The sequence below is a fragment of the Neolamprologus multifasciatus genome, chromosome 19, assembly GCF_963576455.1.
Source record: "Neolamprologus multifasciatus chromosome 19, fNeoMul1.2, whole genome shotgun sequence".
Lineage (NCBI taxonomy): Eukaryota > Metazoa > Chordata > Actinopteri > Cichliformes > Cichlidae > Neolamprologus > Neolamprologus multifasciatus.
The window spans coordinates 20,897,065-20,920,066 of NC_140457.1; the positions used below are offsets into that span (position 1 = coordinate 20,897,065).

The window sequence follows — 23,002 nt, forward strand, 5'->3', positions numbered from 1 at the left end:
AAGCTGATCTGATCTATCAGTTACATTAACTGTCAGTTAGGCTAATTATTGACGATTCTCTTAGCTGTGTGTTTTGGTTGTGAAACGTGCACCAACACTGTGTCAATAGCCGATAGAGGGTGCACAGTCCAACAGCTGAATCATGAATAGGCTGCTTTATTCTCTAATAATGGGCGGTATCTACCGTCGGCTAGTTGGTAGTTGCGTAAAAAGAATCAAAGTGTTTAACTGTCTTATCTCTGTTTGGAGAAGCAGCGCAAGGTGAGTACATCATATTTACTGTGAACGCTTACAGGTTTGTTTATTTATTTCACTTTAAATGCCGTGACGCATTTATTTTCACATGTATTTCCTCGACCGCTGGTTGGAACACAATAAAAAAGCTTCTTTCTTTTTGTCTGGTTAGCTGTTGGCTACCTGGCTTAATTACTTGTTAGCGACAAATCAAAGCTAATACTTTGCATTAAGTGCAATAGGAAACAAAGAAATTCATGCCTCTGTACAACACTTACAGTTAAGCTAAAGGCAGTGAATGATCGTCTCCAAAAACGCAAACGACTTCTGTTCTGAATAAATTACATATATTCAGAAAAATAAAAACTTCAAAGAGTTACAGCTAAGCTAAACTCACCAGCTGTTTTGGCTGGAGAGCACTTCCTGACTACGTCATGTGCAGAACGATAACAATGGCCGAGTGGATTGTGGGAGATGTTGTTTTTCAGCGTGTCGCGTTATAAACAGAATATTAGATGAATAATTAATGATTGATTTACTGGCAAAAATGTATTATTACTATCTTACTTTGTTTACAGTGGTAAACGGTGTATTTGGACATGTGTAGCCCGTATGTTGTGGGGACAAGATAATGTTTACACTGTCCACAATGTGTAGCCATTTATGGCCAGAAACACAAGATTCATACACCGTTAACCTCTAAAATCCTGTGATATGCATTTTTTAATCGCCTTAAAAAGTTTTTATCTTGTCTTACAAAAATGGTAAAAGTTAGGAAATGAGCAAAAATTATATAAATTATATAAATAATCAAATCATTAAGTTGATCTTAGTGCGTGATGATTTTCAGGCAAAGGCTCTAAGGTTCATTGAGGTATGTATGTATTTTGTCATGTTTACAAATTTGTTAACTCATTCATATATCCTTTCTTTTTAGATATAATGGACCCCAACACTGAAGATGCAGAGAGCCAAAATGTTGAGGATCGCTTCCATCCTGATGCAGCACAGTACAAAGTGAGCTATCCTAAAGGGAGAAACACAAAACAGGTGAGCTGGGTTGGTCATTATGATGCACAAATGTTCCTGGTGCTTTTTATGCCGCTAACTGTGTTGTGCATCTCCATGTTTTGTCTTTTTAAATTCAGGTGGATGATGCTGCAAATGAAGACTGCAACAAAAAGAGGTATTTTCTGCCGGTTTTGCATTTCTTACAGCCATTTGTTTTTGATTAAAAGCTATATTTGGAATTTTACCCCATCCAGATACCCGGTTAGCCGCTCTGGGAACAACCCAGGCAGAGTGAAGCGGGTAGTGTCATGTAAAAGGAAGACTCATCATCTGACTGTGGCTCGAAGAAAGCAGCTTGGGTCTGGGAGAACTTGTGATGCTGCAAACAAGGAAAATGAGACAAAAGTCTTGCAGGGCACACAGCAGGATATTTTCAGTATGGACCCCTGGGATTTCCCATTTTATGTCAATAATATCAATAACAACCAAGGAACTGATAGAACTGGTTCAGAAGAGGCTGACTACTGTGTACTGACTGAGGTCAGTAAGACCTTTTGATGTTTGCATTGTTTTATGAATTACTTTTCTTGCAAACACGCAGCTGAAACTACTTAAAGCTGACTATGTTTTCCAGCTCACGAGGGATCACAACACACTGACTGACGTGCTTTTTGGAAGAAATCTAAGACTCAAAGTGGCTTTAACGTTGTGGCAGAGAAATGTTGGAGAGCTGCTGACATACTTTCTGAGGTGTGCGCCGTGCAGCTGCTTTCAAACATGTGCCAATGTTTGTTTGCTAGTATTTCCAAAGTTTGATTACATCATATTTTTTGTACAGAATCCAAGATACTGGTGTGTTTGTTGACTTTCTCCCCCTCATAAGCAAATGGTGAGCACTGAGTTTTGCAAATATCCTAGTACCACTAAGATTACAGTGTTACTACAATAATTTTTATATTTTCCCTGCAGCATCGATGAGGATTCTTCCAAGATAACCATCGGCTGTTGTGTCGACCTCTTTCCTTTAGTTAGCAAAGTCCTCAGCAGTCCATATGAAGAGTGAGTAATCCTGCTGATTAAAACACTTTACACATGCACAATAACATTGTGTTTAGCAGCAGGATAATTATTTTTTGTATTTTCTTTTATCTACATAGGCATCTTACTGTTGGCCTAAAGTGGGTAAATTCAGTTTTAAAAAACTGGTGGGAGGATCTAAAAGATAGTGGCTTCAGTGGCTCAACAAACCCTCTGCTGGATGAGTAATTTTAAATATTTATTTTTAATTAAAAAAAAAACAACAACAATCTTTTGACATTAATTTGCCAGAGTTGTATGATTTATTCCTGTGTTGCAGAAACTTTCAAGTTTTTAATCAGCAGTTATGGGAATTGTGGCAGCAGGAACCCTTTTTGAAGTCTGTTCCAGGACCTGCAGGAGACATGGCAAAGGTAAACATTCAGAATTTAACACTGTTAGTTATATGTATATATGTGTGTGTTTATGTTTTTGAATTTTATGTGCATCTTTTTGCCCCTTAGGTCATCGATTCCTTCCTGTCTAAACTCACATGACAGCAGTGAAGATCCTGAACGCATCGTTCTCCGTTAACAGTTCATTTCAATTTTATTTGCCTCAAGGCGCATGAACAGTCTCCTTAGTTTTGAAAGTGATATTCATAGTAGCTGCTGACGTTTGCACTGACTAGCTCTTAGTGTGGGCTGGATGTATTTGCAGAGCAGCTTAAGCAACTAAACAATTGAGCAATGTCTACAACAACAATGGTGTGACAAGGCCGATAATTTCTCTCTTAAGTAGCAAAGTAGTATTTTATAAATAGTGATCCACTTATTTTCACACTGCAGATATTGTGATGACTGTAAGATTTTTGTCCTTTTAACTGCTTCATTAATGATTAACACTTTTTTGTAAATTGTGATTGATATTATAATGATATGTTACAAAAACACTAAAAAGGGATGCCCCTAATATTTCTGTTTTATGGCTGCAAAAACAACAATTGCATCTTCTGTAAAACTGTAAATGACTGTCTTTACCTTAAGTTGAACTAAACTGTCAGATTACAAGCAACACTCTTTGAAAAAGGTAAATTAACACTAAAGAACCAGATGTTTCTGGCTCTTTGGTGTTTATGCTTTTGAAATGGGTAAAATTTGAAAGCAAAAACAATCAGCAGAATTCACATGGGGAGGAAAGACTGATGGATGTTAAATGACATAAAGAAATAAAAGAGATCAGAATTTAAAAAGAGGTTATTTAATCAAGTCTATGTGTAAAATGCAATGAACATGCTTCAGTCCTGTGCAGCGTGCTAACTCAAAAATAAAACCGTACTCTGTGTACTACTCTAATACCTCTGGATATATTCAAGTCCTATGGGGCAGTTTTTTTCTCATACATATCCCAGTGTCCAACAAATAACAAGGGTCTAAACTACTAATGATACAGAAGGTTACAGAATCACCAACGTTAAGTACTGTAGCAGAACACAAAGCTTGTTAGATATAAATCGAGGTAATAGGCTTGTATTGAAGCAGAGGGCAAACACCAGTTGAGATCAGGGGCTTTCACACTCCAATTAACTCACAAAAACACTCAATAGGAGGAGGAGTGAAATGAGCAAAGGCTGAACCTTTACAGTTCAGTCTCAGCTGGACTTTAAACCTCATTCACAGTTGAAGTGATTTAAGTAAGGCAGAGATATGTGTTTAAATGTGGGTTTTATCTCACTTTGCACAGATAAGTCGAGGACTGGTGTCTATCATTTTAAGGTGAACCTGAGGATAAAGTCCAACTCTAGCTGGGCACGGGCACTGCAATTCAGTCTCTCAATCCGAACTCAGCTGTCGGCCGTTGTGTTTGTGTTTGTGTTTCTGCTGCTTGTCATTCGATCAGAGGAGACAAATACAGAGTGGGAGACAATTCTGGTACAGACAACACATTTCTACACTGTGTTTCAGGACACGGGTGGCTCTACTTAATGTAAGTGCTTTGATTTTATATTTCTTCAGCACAGTTTTGTATTAGGAGGTGGCCGGGGAGAGGGAGGTCTGGGGTTGTCTGCTTAGGCTGCTGCCCCTGAGACCCGGCCTGGATACGCGGAGGAAAATAGACGGATGGATGGAGTTTTGTATTTGTTACATCAGTTCATATCACTAAAAAAATGCTGTTGGTTTGATCACAGAAAAAGTAAAGGATGAAGTATTTGAGATGCCTGTCGCCAGCAGTGGTTTTGCTGCTGCTTAGTGTGACTGGACTTGACATGGAGCATCTCCAAGCTGAAAACCTAAATCTCCTTTCACCAGATGAGCATAAATTGGTCATGAACCGTGGAATGAGAGGTATTTATTTATGCAGGCTTTCACTTTCTGTTTGACTTTTCTTTCCTGTCTGTTTCATTTGTGGATTTGAACAAAAGCTGAACATGATTTGGGAGAATTTTCAAAACACTAGTCTGGAAAATCATTTGATTTTTTTTTAAACGCTGAATACATTCATATCTGTGATTATCTGTGAAGATTACTCTTGTGGATGTGAGTTTAATTCCAACCTCTAGATCCAAATCGCTTATTGACTCACTGATGTTAAGCATTAGGTCCTCTGAGGTTATTTGTGCATTGTTAAAAGGCAATCTATTAGAAAACTTTTAGAAAAGCAATGTTTTATTGTGTTTAGCTGGGAAACATTGAGAAATTATTTTGTACAGAAACATGTTTTTTGAATGTGATCAGACAGACGGTCCTTTTGTTACCCTGTCCATGTAAAGCAGATCAGCAGACTTTATTCCAAGAGTGTGATTTCTAAGTAAAGGCCTCTCTCACATTGGTTAATATTAATGTTCTTAAGAAAATCATCAGGAGAACAGTGAACAAGAACAGTGTGCATTGCAAGTGCTGCAAACAGAAAGCCACTGCTCTCTCAAAACAACATTTCTGCCTGTCTACAGCTTTCCATTCACGTAAGGTTGTTGGTAATATTAGAAAGATTATCTTTGAAGAAAAGAAACATAACATCATAAAAATGTTTTCCAAGGCACAATTGAAGGAGTATGATGGTTTGGACATGTTGTAGTCCATCTGGGCCATGTGTAAATTTATTTAAAGCTATTTATTACTGCACAACAGCTGCACAATAAACCAGATTCCAACAGTAGAAGATCTGATATTTTGTCCCTTAAATAAATAAAATGATCTTTTTCATAAAGTACTGGATTTTTTATTAACTTTTAGCACTTGTGTTTAAATCTAATGATGCCTAGGGTGGAACGTAATACAAGGTAAGCAAGTTTTCAGACATCACTACAATTCCTGACCTGCATTGTTGCGGTCTGAACACCTGAGGGGTCCTTAAATTAGACATAACCAAATTGTGCATGGATTGGGTTTAAAGAAGTTGTTTGGCAATTTGAAAAACAGTTGGGGGGGGTGGTTCTGTTTCTCTAAGCTAGACGCTAATGTTAGCAAGCTAGTTAGCTTGGTGTAAAAACTGGGAAAAGCAAACAAAGCTTCCGCGTCTCCTTTTGAAGATTTCAAAACTAATGTGCAGCTAAAAAGGTCACCTGTTAGCAGCTTGTAATTTGTTTAAGTTATTTAAATTTTACATTTCAATCACGATAATATTACAGAATTTAGAAAGCTACTCCACTGAGTCGAGGATCAGTACATAAACTTTGTGAAATAACTGTCATTTTCAAACGTTAAACCTTTTTGTACTAAATGAAGACAAAACAAATATGTGGTAATTATCAAAAAAGCTAGTAATGGAGTAATAGACTCGATGTGTGATGTATATGATAAACCTGCCTTATTCTTAGCTATAAAGTAATTCTGATTGCCTGGTATTAGTTTTGACATGACTGATGTTTAATTGCTCAACAGTGCTGCCCAGAGACTGCTATGAAATGCTGATGGCCTCTTCAGGCCACGCCAGAGACGGAGTGTACCTGATCCAACCAGGGGACTCCCCCATTGTGGCCTACTGTGCCATGCAGGAGGGAGGCTGGACCGTGGTGCAGCACATTACTGTGAATAGCAGTGTGAATTTTGATCGCACTTGGGCTGAATATAAGAAAGGCTTTGGTTTTATCACTGGAGATCATTGGCTTGGGAATGACTACCTTCATCAGCTTACCCGTGGGCCTGCACGCTATAAACTAGGAATAAAACTTGTGGACCGAGATGCCGTCACAAAGATGGGAGAGTATGATCCATTCCTGGTGGAGGATGAAGCATCAGCTTATAGACTGAGACTGGGGTTGTTTGAGGGAACGACCGTAGACGCTATGACGCTGGATACAGAGAACTATCTCCATGACAACCAGAAATTCACCACTAAAGACAGAGACAATGATAACTACTTCCAGAACTGTGCCAAACTGGAGTTTCAAGGGGTGCCGGGAGGAGGCTGGTGGTACGACGCCTGCGCCGGCGCCAATCTGAATCGCAGAAATGTCATCTACTGGCGAAAAGACTGCAACAAGGAGCGGCTGTGCAAGTATGCATGGATGATGGTGAGACCTTCTGACACAGTGAAACTGATTCAGAGTGGAGACTGCAAGAAGGATGAGCTATAAGGACGTCATTCCCAGGATTTGTGCCAGATTTGAGTTTTTGTCATTAAACACAACAATGGGTGATATCAGGGATTTTCTTGTAGTGACTACTGGACCTTCTATTGACCACATTTTATTCACAAATGCATGGACATGATCACAAAATACTGAAAAGAAACAAAAACGCATCACAAACTTGAAATACAGTAAAAAGTCGCAGTACAGATTTAGCTCTAGCTTTGTTTCCATCACACACCAAGTCAGTATACTTGAAGCAAAGCATGTTTTTTAGTTTTGTTTTTTTCTTTCTGAAAATTGCAAGTGCTGACTCCTGGTTTATCACAGTTACCAAGAAGTGTTTCATGGCATTATAGCTTATGACAGATAAAAAAAATAAAATAGCCTGTCCATTCAGTGGGTACACAAAGGAGCAGCGCACCAACATATTTTCCACAGTACATTACAAGTTTGCCAGAAATACAGTGATATTGATTTAGCCACAGTAAAACATACTGTAGTTCAATGCTTAATGAAAAAGAAAATATCCTGAGAATAAAATGTAATAAAGAGAATTCATAAACAGTGTGAGCTGTTAAATCCTCCACAAAACCTCCAATGTAAACACTGACATTATCAACAAGTTAGTTATTCCCAATCGGTAAACTCAAGTGATCCATTAATGCCTTTTACGCATGATTCCTATAACCGTATTTTGCACTGGGATTTCGCACGACATGAAAATCATAGCAAGTGATGACAAAACAATGAAGCTGACTCTCTACACATTTATTCATTGGACAAATTACAGTGGCACAGCAAGAGTCCGACATCACGATGAAGCATATTAGCCCTTTTAAAAAAAAACAACGACAGCCATTTGGAAATACGCCTCATCAGTACAAGCACAATACTTTAAGAATTTAAGAGCTCTGTGTGTCTTGTGACATTTTGGGTATGAGTGCATCAGCTTGACTTTTTAGACTGGAGCAACTTCACGATGGTCTCCATATATCAAAGTGTGCTGCTGTGTAAATCAATGGCGTAAATGTGCTTCAACTTGGAGAAAAATACTGGTTTGTTTTGTATATTTTTGACCCTACATACAGTGTACAAAATATATAATATTCTTCCAGCAGCAATTACCATACACTATAGCAGACCTACTGATTAATGAGCAGCACTATAAGATGTACTAGGCTCTGGGTATCTTTTGATATCACCTAATACGTATGCACAAGTTCATAAAGCCAAACTTATTGGTGCAAACATGTGATTTACAGCCACTGTCTCACAACTTCTTCATGTCATTTTAGAGCTGACCACGGGGTTTTGTCCATACCAGTATAGTTTCTCTTCGATCCTTTTCTTTTTCCACTGGCAGAGTAAGAGCATGCGGAAGGTCTTTTGGAAAGTCTTGTTGCAAAGGGCGTAGCACATAGGATTGACGGTGCTGTTGACGTAGCACAGCCAGTAGCCCAGGTGCCAGAGGGAGACGGGGATGCATTGAGAGCAGAAGGTAGAAATCAGCACCATGATGTTATAAGGAGTCCATGTTAAGATGAAGGCCAGCAGGATGGCGCTGAGAGTTTGAGCTGCCTTTCTCTCCTTGATCAGCACCATCCTTTTTCTCTTGGTGATCTGGCTCTTCAGCGTTGTGTCTATGGGCTTGGACATGGTGGAGGTGGACGGAATGCTCATGGACTCGGCCGAGGAGAATGTTGGCGACGTGATTTTTGTGTCTCCGTTTCTGCTTTGGTGCTCCGTGTGACTTTCCTTGGTCACTGGTTTAAACTTGTAGGACACGCACTTGCCGCTCTTCTGGGAGTTGCTTTTGGGTGGCGTCTGAAAGAAACTCTCTTCATCGTAGCTGCTGAGCTGCTCGCTCTCGCTGCATACTCCACTCTTGGTGGCCTTGCAAGCCTGGTTCCCGAAGGAGGTCTGGAAGCCTCCTGGAGACACTGGCCTGTCCTCGTCCTCGGAGGAGGCGTAGCTGTTAAAGGTGGTCAGCTGACCAGCTTTGGACCACTCATCGCTGGTGGTGGCCGCTGATTTGACCGCGTTGCTCCTGGTGGAGGAGGACCACGAGGCCTGGTTCCTGTCTTGTGATGCTGAACTTAGTTTACAGCTAAAACAAGATCTGATGATGGTTTTCTGAGGCTGAGCCACCCCAGACTCTGTAGAACAGTTAATCCCTTGAAGCTCTGCAAGATCTTTGGTCCTCTTTTCTGTCTCCTTGTAGATTCTGCAGTAGAGGATTGTCATGACAGATACAGGGACGTAAAAGGCTGCAATAGCTGTCCCAAAAGTAATTACAGGCTCAGAGAAAAACTGGATTTGGCATTGTCTCTCGGGTACAGTCCTCTTTCCAACAAAGTACTGCCAGCAGAGAATAGGCGGGGCCCACAGAACAAGTGACACTAGCCACGCTAAACCTATCATGATCCCAGCTCGTTTAGGAGTCCGTTTGGCCCTGTAAGTTAGAGGCCTGGTGATGGAGAAATATCTGTCAAAACTGATCACCAGCAGGTTCATGACTGAGGCATTGCTAGCTACGTAGTCCAATGCCAACCACAAGTCACAGGCGAGGTTTCCCAAAGCCCAGTAACCCATCAGTATATAAGAGGTGTATAGATTCATGGAGAAAACACCTATGATGAGATCTGCAGCTGCCAGACTCAGCAGGTAGTAATTGTTCACTGTCTTCAGCTGGCTGTTGACTTTAAAGGAGACCATTACTAGAACATTCCCCACAATGGTAATGAGGCTGACTATAGCCGAGACAGTTGCAATGGTGATCACCTCCCAGAGACTGTGGGTGACCAGGTGGATATCCATCGTGCTGGTATTTACCGTGGAGTTCATGTTTTCTCCTTCCATGGCCTTCTCCTGGTTATTGGCATCCAAGTATCGCAGGAGTCTTTAATGCCAAGTTTGTCATTTCCACTAAGCCCTCCTGAAAAGAAGAAGAAAAGAAGCATTACTCTGTATGTCTGCCACTAGATGGCAGCAGTTCAGTGTACATAAACTAGTCAAACCTGGATTTAAATTCATGTTGGTGTGTTAATACTGAGGCTGATATGTTTGTGTCTGTGACAAAATGCAAAAAACGACCAATGATTTTATCTTGTGTCAAAACTGAAATTCTGAAACAGACAAGTGATGATGGGGATTGTAGTTTTGTTATTCATTCAGCCATTGCAATTTTAGAGAGTGAATATTTTAGTAATCATCCTTAACTGACAGATATTCACTGCATTTTGAGATTCTTGTTGAGAAACTAATTGTTCGCTCACATACAAATATGTTCTATTTGTAATAACAACTTTCTTTTACATGTGTAAATAAAACAGTATTTTAAATATCCCTACTCGAAGCGCCTAGTATATTTGCATAAGTAGATAAGTACATTTATTTATAAAGCAATATCAATTTATATCCAACAGAATGGAGCAGACCTATCAAGTGATGATCTATTATTTTTGTGTACTTACTATGTTACACATTTGCTGCTTGTGATGGGGCCGAGCCTACAAACAATTGTCAGATGCTTGGAAAGGTTGTTGCCACTACTAGTCACATGCATTGTGAGTAGTTGACATGATTGTCCATTTAACATGTTTTTGGAGGGAGCGTTAATCTGCTGGAAGATGTTTAATTTATACATATATTATATATCATTTCACAGATCTACTATAGATAGTAATTGCCTGCATACACTTGAGACTTGCTGTCAGCTTATTTGCATGTATCAGTCTCCTGTCATTTTTAGGATGGACCGCATTTAATTAACAAGTAGGCAAACCTGATGTTTGATCATTAGCTTGGTTTCTCCTGCTAATGCATTTTTTTGGATGTAGGGGGGAAAGTAGCATATGAATGCAGGGACAGTAAGTGACCACTACAGCTATTAATTCACAACTGATCACAGTGAAAAATCGCACATGCACATGGAAGCTCACAACATACAGGGTTCCTCCCTCTCAGGTTAGACCAGGTGAAAATGTTCTTCTGCGCTGGAAACTACAGTTAATAGCGAGTGTGAGGCTATCCACCCAAAGCCCGTAGGAAATGGCTATGGCTTGATGCATTGTCTATCATGGAGTACAAACACATCTGTGCGGTCTTGCGCTGACTTTGATCAGTTTGAAATCTACTGAAGCAAGATTAAATCCTGTGAAACTGAATACATTTGCATATACAACTGATACAGATTCATACCCATTCATGTAGACTATTTGTCTATATATAAATGCTACTTGGCTGTGAGGCACTAGTTTTTCTCTTGTTTCCACGAGTTAATAGGCTGTCGTTCCCTCTATCTTTCTAGAGCGGTCAGTCTTCCCTCAGGAAATGCTGCAGCCAACTGGGCACCACGGCACTGGTATTTTCATCCCTGCCACTTGGTCTGCTTAAAATTAGGAAATCGCCATGTTACAGCCCAGCATCTGTGTCCTGTGTACGACCTTCCAAACTCTAAAACTTTATGTTCAAATTCACACTTATTCTGTTCGACTGAAAGCAATACAGCTACGGCATATGGTGAATCTACCATCGGGGAGGTGCAGATGCTCTGAGACTCTCAGTGCAGAGCAACAATGAACTCAGTGCAGATAACCTCCATGTGGGTAGCAGCAAATGCAGCCTCAGGCTGTCAGCCAGAGTACTGGCACACATGTAGGTAAAGACAGCTTTACATATTACCCTCTCAGCCAGCCTGTTCCAAAACACAGGCACAGCTAGGAAAGCAGTCAGTGTTGTGGAACTGGGTTTCAGACACGTATACAGGCATTTATGTTTTAGCTGACTAAGCCTGGACTAAAAGACTACTTTCATTTACTGAGTAAATAACCAAATGTAGATATCTAACAGTATCCCAAATGGTAAACTTAGTTTAGGCACAAAAAATTGTTTAAATCTTTGAATCTAAAGTCATTAAACTCCAGTTTACTTAAAATGACTTTGTCTGAGTTATTTTGAGATTATTTTGTGATCCTTCTAAAAAAAGATTTTTTTAAACAATCCATGTTTCAGCCTAATCTTCCTTATCTGGAAAATGCTACCGGAGTCTGAGCTCAGGTAAAAGGAAATTTTCTCTTAACGTCACGCTCAGGTGGATAACTCCTCCAGAAAGAGATGTATCACTGTCCGCAATGTAATTCTCTGGATATAATCACAACCTCACTTGAGAAATAATGTCCTTATTCACAGGCCTTTCTTGGACAGTGCCAGGTAAGCAGGAGTGCCAGTGGTAGCCTGAGGCCCGCACAAATAACATTACAGTGACGGTGCGACAGTTGGAGTCCTCCGGCAGGACTTCAAATGTCCCTCATCTTGTTATAGAATAGCATTTCATATCACATTACTCGAATCCCTGCATCATTACCCTGCTTTGAATAAACTATTTACAAATTTCAAATATGGGCGGCATGCTGTGGTTGGCGCTGTCGCCTCAGAGCAAGAGGGTTCAAACCCACCGGCTGGCTGGGGCCCTTGTGTGTGGAGACCACATGCTCTCCCTGAGCTTGAGTGGGTTCTCTTCTAGTACTCTGGTTTCCTCCCGAAGTCCAAAGACATTACCCACTCCCATAACAAGCCTCAAGCTGAGAGAGTTTTTGCCATCAACATCTTAGTGTTTTTAATCTTGATGTGATGAGTGACCAGTGACTCCTGTGAAACTGAGGATTAATGACTTCAGTCACAAATCTTAATAATTCACATTTCTGACTCTTGTAATCAAAATCAACCTAAAGTTCTAGTGATTTCAACCTATGACTAGTAATTTAATCAATAAAGTCAACATGAAATTATTTATTGAGATTATAGAGCAAGGTGCCTCTTGGACTTCTATATAACCAAAGTCTTTGGAAACCAGAGTATTCCCCTGTGGGCCATTTAAAATAATGTAGGCTAATGGAATTTCTGTGTTGGCTTCCTTTTTTAGATCTTTTATAGCATCAATCAACTATCAGTAGCCAATATACTAAGACTGGAGACACTAACATGCTAAAATAAGACACTGAATTGACGATGGACTTTGCAGCTAGTGTGATCCCATCAAAAGATGGATCAATTTGTCAATGGTCATTACACAAAAAATGACAACTAATGTCAGCCTCAGTTAACATCTTCCAGATAACATCATGTTAGTGTCAATGTAGCACGACAAAAGTAACGTGCTGAATAGCATCACTGTCATTTGGAGTCGATATTCTCTCCCTGTTAGTTTCTTTTTATGGTCTGCTAAACACAAAGTAATTCTGCTGCTCAAAGTTCCAACACGTTCACAAGCCAGGTATTAACTAAGCCCCATTCATAGACTGTAAAAACAGCACATATGTTGCCACCTTCATGTCATGCGTCATTTTGTAAAGTCCTGTTAAGCCTTTAAGTGCTTCCAATGTTGGCATCTTGGAGTTTTGAAGCCAGGTGTCAAACAGTCAGAGCTTTCCAATCACAAGGTAGGCCTGACCTAAAGTATACACTGTTTCATCATCTATTTTACTGTAAATGGAAGTGCTTTGGGAAAATCAATATTGCAACTTGTCACGACACAAAAAGCTGGCAACTGAGACCACGAACGAATCAGACTTCTAAATTCAGTCATGGTATCGTGCACCGACCCTTAATTCTAAGGTTTCACATATCAGGATATGATAAAAAATGATCTGGTTCTGACCAGGTCTTAAAATTAGGCAAATATAACCTCAGATAAACAACAACATATGACATATTATACCATGTAATTATTTATTCAACAAAGACTAAACCAAAATGCAGTGAAAAACGAACCCATGATTATCCCATGATTAAAAAGCTTGTCGAATCACTTTTAGCCACAATAACTTGGAGTTTTTGTGTTCTGTGTGACTGTAACAGTCTGTAACAGGCCATCTGTTCTATACAGCGATGCTTCATTTCATTGAGGCATTTGTTTATGCACAGTTCTCTGAAGGTCCTTGCTTAACTCTAGACTGTCTGGACTTTGACCAGGCCATTGCAATATCTTGATTCTTTTGATTTTCAGCCATTCTTTGGAGATTTGCTGGTTGTAGGTGATCTCTGCTGACTCATTTTTGGCACACTTTGGATGGCCTCTCACTTGTCTCTAAAATACTTTGGTATACACAGGTGTTCATAGTTAACTGCAAGGTACCCAGGTCCAGACCCTGCAAAACAACACCAAATCATCACCCCTCAAACCCTCCACCACTCGGACACTATGAGCTGATATGCTGTGTTTCATATTCACCAAATGTGGCACTTTGCATTATGGCCAAACATCTCCACTGTTGGGGTCTTTGAGCCACACCACTTTGGGGTGGCAGTAGTTCAGCAGGCAGAGCAGGTCCCCTAGGAATCAGACGTTTGGTCGTTCACTCCCTGACTGCTCCAGTCTGTAGGCAAAATATCCTTGAGCAAAATATTAACCCTATGTTAGATGCATCCATAAGAGTGTGATGTTAGAAAACACTTAAGCATAGAAAAAGGTGCCAGAAGTCTTAGTTTGTTCAGAAACAACTTTGCAAGTCATGCTAACTCATGCTGCCATGTTCTTTTTAGAGAAAAGAGGCTTTCTTTTGGCAAACCTTGTAAACAAGCTGTACTTCTTCAGACTTTTTCTAGTTCTACTGTCAGGAACTTTAACATTTAACATGCTAACTGAAGCCTGTAGGGTGTGAGATGTAGCCTTTGGGAGGCTTTTATAGAGGTGCTCACAATTTATGATGATCAGTTAATCGAGTGTATTTAATAAGCAGTACCTGGCTGCTACTTACCCTCTTAACTCCTATGGAAACAGTAAGGGTGTACTGAGTTTTTCATAAGGTCTCTGTGCATTTTAGCTAAATTTCCTCAAAAAAAAAAAAATCTAATTTTATTAAAAAAAAAATGTTTTAATTAATAATTTTATTAATTAAATCCAATTTTCATCCGCCAAGGGCCAGATGATTTTTATTATGTCATGATCCGTAAAACCTTATGAGAGAAAGAGGGCGCACTTTTACCATGACTAACTGGAAGTCGTTATGGATACTTTTAGCTTCTTGCAGAAGAATGCGGGTTTAAGTCGCTTCTCTCATGGCTTACTTTTCAATCCTGCAAACAATATCCAATCTATGGTCACATCTTCTATTTTGTTTCCCATTTCTTCCTGAAAACAGCCGTGTGTTTTTGCCACAAATGATGGTAAGTGAGAGTATAAATGTTAAATTTACTAGTGGACACCCTAACGGTTGGTTGAAGCTATAAAGCTGAGCAGCGCTGCCCATAGCTAATAAATCTTTATTAATCACTATGAGAGGCACACACTCTTTCCACATAGTCATCTGATACATTTTTTATTACAATGGTCATAGGCTATTTAATGTGGCCTGGAAAATATTACCCTCCCTAAACATAACAGCGTTGGCAGTCTTGCGTGAACATGTTTGCTGGCGTAAGCAGCTAGCACAGATGAGCCCAGATAAGTCAGGTACACTCTCAAAACGCACAGGCGTGGACTATTTCTTAGTTTTCTTTGGTTTTTCTGTTAGTTTTTCCAATTTTGTGATGCAAGCAATCTGATTACCCTTTTTCAGAAAAGAATGAATTAATGATGATAGGTGCACAGAGATATTTCTGACTCACTGATGACTGATGTGTTCTAGGCTTACAGGCACACACACAAAGAATAGACTTGTTCTGCTGCTTGACCTCAAGTGGTAGAACAAGTCAAGCCCGCTAATAGCTTCTAAATCGAAGCAGGAAGCATTTTAATGGTACACTCAGAACTCAGACTGTGGAGTAAACATGGCCTCTGCCTCACTATAAATAGTGAATATCGTCTGTTGCGTCCTGTTTTTGGAGCTTTTTATGGATGAAGCTTGTTATCAAATGTGACGTACACTCGGGAATAGGCAAGCTTTGTGATCCCGTGACACAGGGGAGGTTTGAAAAATGTTTGATTTGAACTTACAAAAAGCTTTGAAATTATGGTTTTAAGCAAGAGGAGAAAAGAGTGCATCAGCTCCAAACAGTGGTGCAAAGAAATCGTGTTGCTCTTGCCAAGGAAACTGAGTCTCCCTTATTAATTATACATACTAAGGGTATCAGACCATTCTCTCAAATATTGTGTTGGTATGCATAAGTAATGGTCATTGATCCAGTGATTAACAGTGTGAGTCCGCACAGGTAGCACAAATCTGGTCGAAGGCTGGCTTCCTGCAGGTCCTCTGGCACCTCGCCATCAGGGCTCCTGTGCAGTAGCCTCATACACTGCCCCCACCAAGCCTCCTAGTCACAGGTAACCTTTCTTTACATTGTCCTTTGGTGGAAACACAAATGCACAGCGCAGCGAAAAGCACGAACTCAAATAGCGCGTGTGTGGCATTAGTAAAAGGGAAAGGATATGAGAGTGATCATCAGAAGGAAGAGAAAGCATCACAGAGACAAGTCAAGGGAAAGCAAACAGAGGAAACCATACTGTAGGGCATGCATCTGCATGACGGGCGATGTGCAAATCAGCCCAGAGCTCCTCGACACAATGGTTTGCAGTCAGCTCACTGGACTATTGCTAAGAGCTCTCGATTCTGGAAGAGGAGGGTGGCTCTACAATATTGCTTGAATCACGTTTGTGCCACTGACGGGGAAAGAACAAATAAAAATATTCACATTAAGAACTGCTCCCAAGCACATATATTTAAGCATTAGTGGTAAAAGGATGATTGTGTATAAATCAGCTAAAGGAAAAGATCAAAATATGAGTTTTGCTGCTTAACAGTTTTGTTTTTCAAACCAGCACAAGTTAAATTACAGCTTTCCTCCCGTGAGAAATGAGGACCACGATCGTTAGGCGAATATTGTGATCTGCATAGATTTGGCAGCTACTGGAGGGAATAAAACAATAACAGTGAGTACTGTTTTATGAGTGACTACAACATTTCATTAAGACCCCATCATTTGGATAATGATCTGGCTCATTTGAATTCTTGTGCGAAGAATTTGCTAAATATTAGTGTACGTCTGCCTTCGTTTGTGCCTCTGGGTTTTCTGATGTTTGTTCCCAACTCGCCCCATTTCCTTTGCGCTGATATTACTTTTGTCTGCACAACAAAAGATATTGGAAGAACCAAGCAGCTGAGGGAGGAACACATGTGAGACTGCACACCATTACATGGATGATGGCAGGTTTCTTTATGGTACATTCTGAGCATGAAAACTCCCAAGTTGAAAACGTGAAATGTTCACCATAAAATCCTAATTTTACTAATATAATAGTGGAGGTTTCTGGTGGTAAAACAGACTACTCGTCCATAACATTGCCATTACTGTTCCATGGTAACTGCTTCCAGGATTTTTCTCAAAAGCACGAGCACCTCTCAACATTTGTTGTAACACCTCAAAAGGTCTGTGGGGACAGGAAGGACTCGTTAAAATCACGCTTCACTGCTTAATCCTTCCCTGTTTTGTCATTTTCAGTTAATCAGAGAGGGGAAGGGAAGAAAAGAGCTTTAGCTTTTGAAGGAAAAGATCGATTGGCTTTGTGGAAATTAATCAAAATTCCTTTTTTTCTTTGTTTGTTTCAATTATATGCCCTATTATCAGATGTTTTAAGACGAGGCTAAAGACGGTGATTGGAGGGCTGGAGAGGAGATGGTGTGGGGTAGAAATATGATTGTTCAATAAAACAGCACAACTACAGACAGATTAAGCGTGTACATAAAAATGTGTGTAGGTTATCAAAGCATTCAGGAATCTAAAATTAAAACTCCAAAGCAATTAAGGGGGAAATAATTAAGATATGTGAAGAGTCAAGGCTTTTTTGACTTAGCAATAATTAGGAGCAGCAACTTTTATAAAACAACTGACATATGGCTAATAGATGCACATATAATGTAGTGTATGGTGCTTTTCTGGACAGCATGTCAGCCTGAAGAATAAATGTACACGTCTTTTTGGGAGCTCTGCTGCATTCATTAAGGTAAAAGGCTACATTAAAAAAACATGCCGAGACCTCTCAGACATGCACTTGTGCACACATGATGCTATTTCCTCTTGAATCCAGGTCATGCCTTTGTGCATTAATCAGAAAGGGCATGATTCTCAGGAGACTGTGAAACGAACCACTGATGTAAAGAGGGGGGGAAAAGATGAATACTCACAGTTGACTTTCATCAGATCTCACAATCTTCTGTTTAAGGGGAGACCGTGTCTCCTGGTGAGAGCAAAGTTCATTTTTAATCCCTTTGTTTTGCTTGGGAAGCCTTTCTCCTCAAGTATGGTGCTGAGGAACAGGATCACAACACAGTTGGAGAGAGGATTGTGGTGGATGAGAAATCCTGCTGACTTGACCCTTGCGTGCCGGAGGGGTCTTGGGGGAAAGTGTGAACGCAGAGGCTCAGGAGAAAGCTGACGGAGAGTGGGAGGAGGAGGGTGGGTACCAGAAGATTTCAGTCATCCCTGCTCAAGAGGCGCAGCGTACGGCATCACATTATTTCTCAGCTGTCCAAAGCGGTCTGGTCTGTCCAGATGAGACAAGTATCCTTAAAGTTGCAAGGGATCCTTCCTCTGGCATTAATAAATTAAATAAGAATCTAAGCCAGAGCCAAAGAATAAAAGCAGGAGAGAAGTTTCCCTGCTTGTCTGAGCTGAGTGGAAACGGTGCTGCCTCTCAGTCAAGTTGAAGCAGAGTGTCACTGAGAGCCAGTCTGATGCCTGAGCCAAGTCACTGCCATTGCCACACTGCTGCTGCTGCTGCTGTTGGAACTACACAGACACAGATGTAGCTGACGCTAGCAAACTGGGAGGAGAAATTCCCATGGGGCTGAATGGTTCATCACGTTCCGGGACAGTGAGCATGCAGCTTAGACCACAAAGTGTGAGAAGAAGAAAAGAAAAGGGGGGGGAGGAGGTTGCCGGGTGGATTGAAGGGGTCCGTTTTGGAAGGTGTGGGTGTGGGTGTGGGAGGGAGAGCACGAGAGGGAGTGCGTGTGTGGAGGTGGCGGCGAGGGTGGTGTTTAGTCAGACCAATTGAACCAAACGTTGTGTGGCTACATGTGTCACACGAACCATTAATTACCTCCAATGGCATGTCCTTTGTCTGTGTTTTACAGAAATGCAATAAGAGACAGTGACCCTGGTTATCGCTGCTCCCGGCTCTCTCACTGTTTGAACAGCACTGAGGCTGAAGCAGTGTGGCTATCAGCAAACTCATCTGCAGAACACCACTGCTGCCTTTGTGCTCACTTGGGAGAGTACTGACATGGCTGGGCCAGATAAGAAGACTACTAAAGTGACAGATGTTTTTTTTTTTTTTTTACCAGCACCCGTGTGAGATTGTCCCTATGCGTGTGTGGCTATTAGGGAATTATTTGCTTGGGATTAGCAAACTGTGGTGGATGGGTGTACAGTCGAGATGCTTTAATCCGGATAAAGGGTGCCTATCAGTCCCATATGCTCCAATCAGATCACCAGAGAGATACACCAATAAAATCAAGTTGCTGCCAATGTGTTACTTTGAACAGCAGAAAGTAGCACATTTTTTCCTTATCTAGCTCATCTGTAATCTGCATATTGATTAGCTTGCAGGAGAAAATTGACTCACCTTGCGAGTCAGCACCCTGCTTGGAAACATGCAGATGAGGACAAAATTATTATTAGAAATTTAAAGTTTCTGTCAAAATTTCCTTTACTTTTTTTTTATATATATCTATATCTATATAGATATATATATATAAACTTCAGCAATGGTTCCAGTCATTACTTGAGCTGGGACTCCACTTCTAAAGTTGAACAAAGAGTGATTGAAAGCACATCCTTTGGTCATGAGATGAAACTAGAGCTGTTTCCCCACAGTGAGACACGGCGGTGGGTGTATCATGCTGTGGGATGCTTCAGTGAGTTTGGTACAGGGAATCTCGTAAAGGTGGAAGGGAAAAGAATTAGTGAAGATGTTAAAAGAAGAACTTCAAGCAGTCAGCAGCAAAACTGGGCGTTGTTCATCGCTTTGTCTTTCAACACAACTATGACCTAAAACATACGTCGCTGAGGATGAAGAATGAGCTTCAGGAAACCAAAGTGAACACTGGCCTTATTGACGGTAGCGAAGCAAATCTGTGGGGTGACCGAGGTCCGTGCAAGAAGACCATCAAATCTGGAGGAACAGCCTGAGATTGCTCAGGAGACATTTATGGAAACTACAACAAATGACTGCAAGCTGTTGTCCAGCTAAAAGGAGAAAAAACTGACTTTTAGCATCAGGGAGTAGTAATTTTGACCCTGTGAAATTTTTGTTTCTGTTTGCAGACTACGGTAACATAATGTCAGTACTCAAAATAAAAACTGTGTTAAAAAATTCCTTGCTTTGTTTAACAGGACTTGGGAAATGCTTCTTTTTTTTTAAATGAAATTTTCACGGCTAATAATCCGTGGCTGCTGGAAGACTACACGTTTGCAGTGAGAGTCGCAAGTTCCATTCCCACCTGTATCCAGTAAGGGTCCTGGCTAGACCCCCACCATGCTAAAACCAAGCCCTGGAATGGCGCGGCTACGTCTGCAGCCTGTCCGCAGTTTGGACACAAGCATTTCACTACATGTTGTACTCTGTATGACTGTGTGTGTGGCAAATAAAGATTGTACTTGTTGTTGAATTCTGTCATAATCTGTACATGTAGCTGATTCATACATGATCGATTAAAAAAGGAAAGAAAGGAAAAGAAGAAAAATGATTTCACATTCACGCGCTCTTTTTTATTTCTCCTTCTTCTTCTTTTTTTTCTTCTTTAACATTTCAAGCTTCTTAAATCTTATTAACTGTAACAAAATAGTAGGCACAGCAGGCACCTAACAGAAAGCTCGGGAACAAGCAGTCTGAATACATCGGCTCATACTGATTTATTTACAAACTGGAATAATACAAGTAATACAAACTGAGTGAATCTTTGATTTTCACCATGTCTGTATATCAGCTAATAGAAAGTCCCTCACAGGAAAGAAAATCCATAATCAGGAATATGGAAGTAATAAATAAAGCAAAGGCAAAAACTGAAAATTAATTACCCAGCTATGAAATGATTAGACTTCTGCGTTGCAGAGAATAGGGCCGCTCTTCCCCCTGTGGAGTAATACAGGCTGGCGAGTGGATAATATACAGATGACACTCACTCCTGCACTTCATATTGACATTTATTATAATGCAGCTCTCCCACTGAGATGATTTTACTCCCGGATCAGAGATAGATGCGAGTGGCGTGACTGATGTGCTTTGTGAAAATCCCACCACGTCCCTTCTAAAAAAGCACGGCATACACCCACCCCGCCCACCGCTACACCTTCCGCCCCCCTTGGCAGTCTAATCTAATGTGATTTCCAGGCAGCAGGCCAAAGGACAGACACCTTGCTCATCATTACCACAAAATCGCTGACCTGCACAAAGTTTACAGTGTAGCCATCATTTTTACGTGACAAATCCACACACTGATATGCACACAGAAAAGTGCAAGTTTGCATACATGTGCATCATTGCCTTACCGGTAGTTAGAAATGGCTAACTTTTGAATTATATATACACTTTAAAATGTGACCTTTTGCCTTTAAAGCTAAAATATGATGACTTTCCAGCGCACCTCAGCGAGCTGCAGTGGGTATCTTTTTGATTTGGACTCGCCCCAACCCTCTCAGCAAAATCCCATTCCTTCCTATTGATATCTCATGAAAGCAGATGTCAGGAAAGCAGGGAAACCTCGCTAGCATCCAGGCATCATCCTCGCCGTTCATCTGCATCCTAAAGGCACGACCGTTTTTCCACAGGTCATGGTCTGATCCCTGCCTGCCTGCGAGAGAGACAAGATGGGGGAGGACATCAACGCAGCGAGAGATGGATTGCATCTGTCCACAGTCCACGGGGGCTTGCTTATCTCCTGACCCAATTGTGCACCCATATGCTGGCAAAAAAGATCAGCCTCTACTTTGTGCAGCTCTAATATCTCTTCCGTCTCTTTTTCTATCTCTCTGTCTATGCTCACGCTTATTATTGAAGTGTTTTAGGAGTTAAGGACTGATCCATTACTGCCCTCATCCCCTCTTTTTTTTATTATTATTATTTTTTAGCCAAATCACATTAGCTTCTATCAATATAAACAATAAAGATGCAGCGATTAATAGCTCACTTTGGAGCCCTCTTTAATCTAGCTGATCTCTGACATGCATGGCCCTCCACTCTGGCTGAAAGAATCGACTCCTCTGATGTCCCGGCTTAGATGTGCAACAAATGTTTATCTGCTTGTCAGGCCTTTCTTTTCTCCCTACATCCCCAAGCAACAACTCCTTTTTGACAAAATGGTTTGCCAATAACTTGCACTGTTTGAGCGGATTTACAGGTCCCCCTGCTGCGGCACTCTCCTTTATCCCCTAGTAAAAAAAAAAAAAGAGAAGAAAAAGGCTGTCCTTTTTGGTGCTCTTAAGATGATAAGATACACAGAGCTTTTAATTTTGACTGCACACATACAACGTTTAAAGACATATTAGGAATTTTCCACCATTTCATCAGAGCTCTGGATCATTTCATGTTAAAACTAGGCTCTAAATTAAGTGTCTGTCAAGGGCTTGGCTTTCCTCAATCAGCTGGAGCTGGGTGGCACATGAGCTCTCCTTCATTCCAATGCAACTTTAATGTTGCCTTGACAGAGGAGATTAGGTGGTAGGCAGCTCTGATTGAGCTCTTCTTGCAGAGCTGTGGTTTCTACTCCTTTAAGGACATCCAACACCGACTCTTCAGACACTCCTGCGTCAACAACAATGACCTTGTCTGGACGAGACCGGGGCCAACCTGTGCAGGTGTGAGTGTTTGTGTAGCTTTCTGTGAGTGTTTGTCATGCAAAGAGAAAGCCAACCGTACAGGATAATTATATTATAATTATATTAATTAAGAAGCCAAATATATACCGCGCACTTTCGCTTCGAAGCAGCATTAATTGAGGCTCACTGGAATGCTCATAACACAAAGATAGCATTTGCATTTTTATGTTTACGTTACATGTAAACAACTTGTTTTTTTGTTTATTTATTTTGCAAAAGCATGCATGACTAATAGCAGTAGTTAATGGCTTTTTACTGTCAAGCGACAGTGCACTACCATTAGAATATAGCATTTCAAATGTGAGGCTGTCTGTAACACCATACAAATGAGCAGTCAAACAGAGCAGTCCTGTC

General features: G+C 40.7%; 3 protein-coding genes across 4 annotated transcripts; 2 read left to right on the forward strand and 1 right to left on the reverse strand.

Moving 5' to 3' along the window:
- The first annotated feature begins 144 nt into the window (after nucleotides 1-144).
- LOC146496547 (KATNB1-like protein 1) lies at nucleotides 145-4,248 on the forward strand. Of its 2 annotated transcripts, none has more exons than XM_085143702.1 (10): nucleotides 145-261; nucleotides 1,172-1,284; nucleotides 1,377-1,420; nucleotides 1,500-1,785; nucleotides 1,880-1,995; nucleotides 2,084-2,134; nucleotides 2,215-2,304; nucleotides 2,403-2,507; nucleotides 2,603-2,696; nucleotides 2,787-4,248. In XM_085143702.1, exons 2-10 carry the CDS (start codon nucleotides 1,177-1,179, stop codon nucleotides 2,817-2,819), a joined length of 927 nt encoding a protein of 308 aa, XP_084999828.1. In that variant the 5' UTR covers nucleotides 145-261; nucleotides 1,172-1,176; the 3' UTR covers nucleotides 2,820-4,248. The 2 variants fall into 2 exon arrangements, with proteins under 2 accessions (XP_084999828.1, XP_084999829.1); XM_085143703.1 differs by having other exon boundaries at nucleotides 1,383-1,420.
- LOC146496548 (fibrinogen-like protein 1-like protein) lies at nucleotides 4,104-7,875 on the forward strand. Its single transcript, XM_085143705.1, has 3 exons — nucleotides 4,104-4,248; nucleotides 4,451-4,607; nucleotides 6,144-7,875. Exons 2-3 carry the CDS (start codon nucleotides 4,463-4,465, stop codon nucleotides 6,836-6,838), a joined length of 840 nt encoding a protein of 279 aa, XP_084999831.1. The 5' UTR covers nucleotides 4,104-4,248; nucleotides 4,451-4,462; the 3' UTR covers nucleotides 6,839-7,875.
- chrm5a (cholinergic receptor, muscarinic 5a) lies at nucleotides 7,153-9,694 on the reverse strand. The gene has a single exon (XM_085143688.1). It carries the CDS (start codon nucleotides 9,692-9,694, stop codon nucleotides 8,117-8,119), a length of 1,578 nt encoding a protein of 525 aa, XP_084999814.1. The 3' UTR covers nucleotides 7,153-8,116.
- Between the last annotated feature and the right edge of the window lie 13,308 nt (nucleotides 9,695-23,002).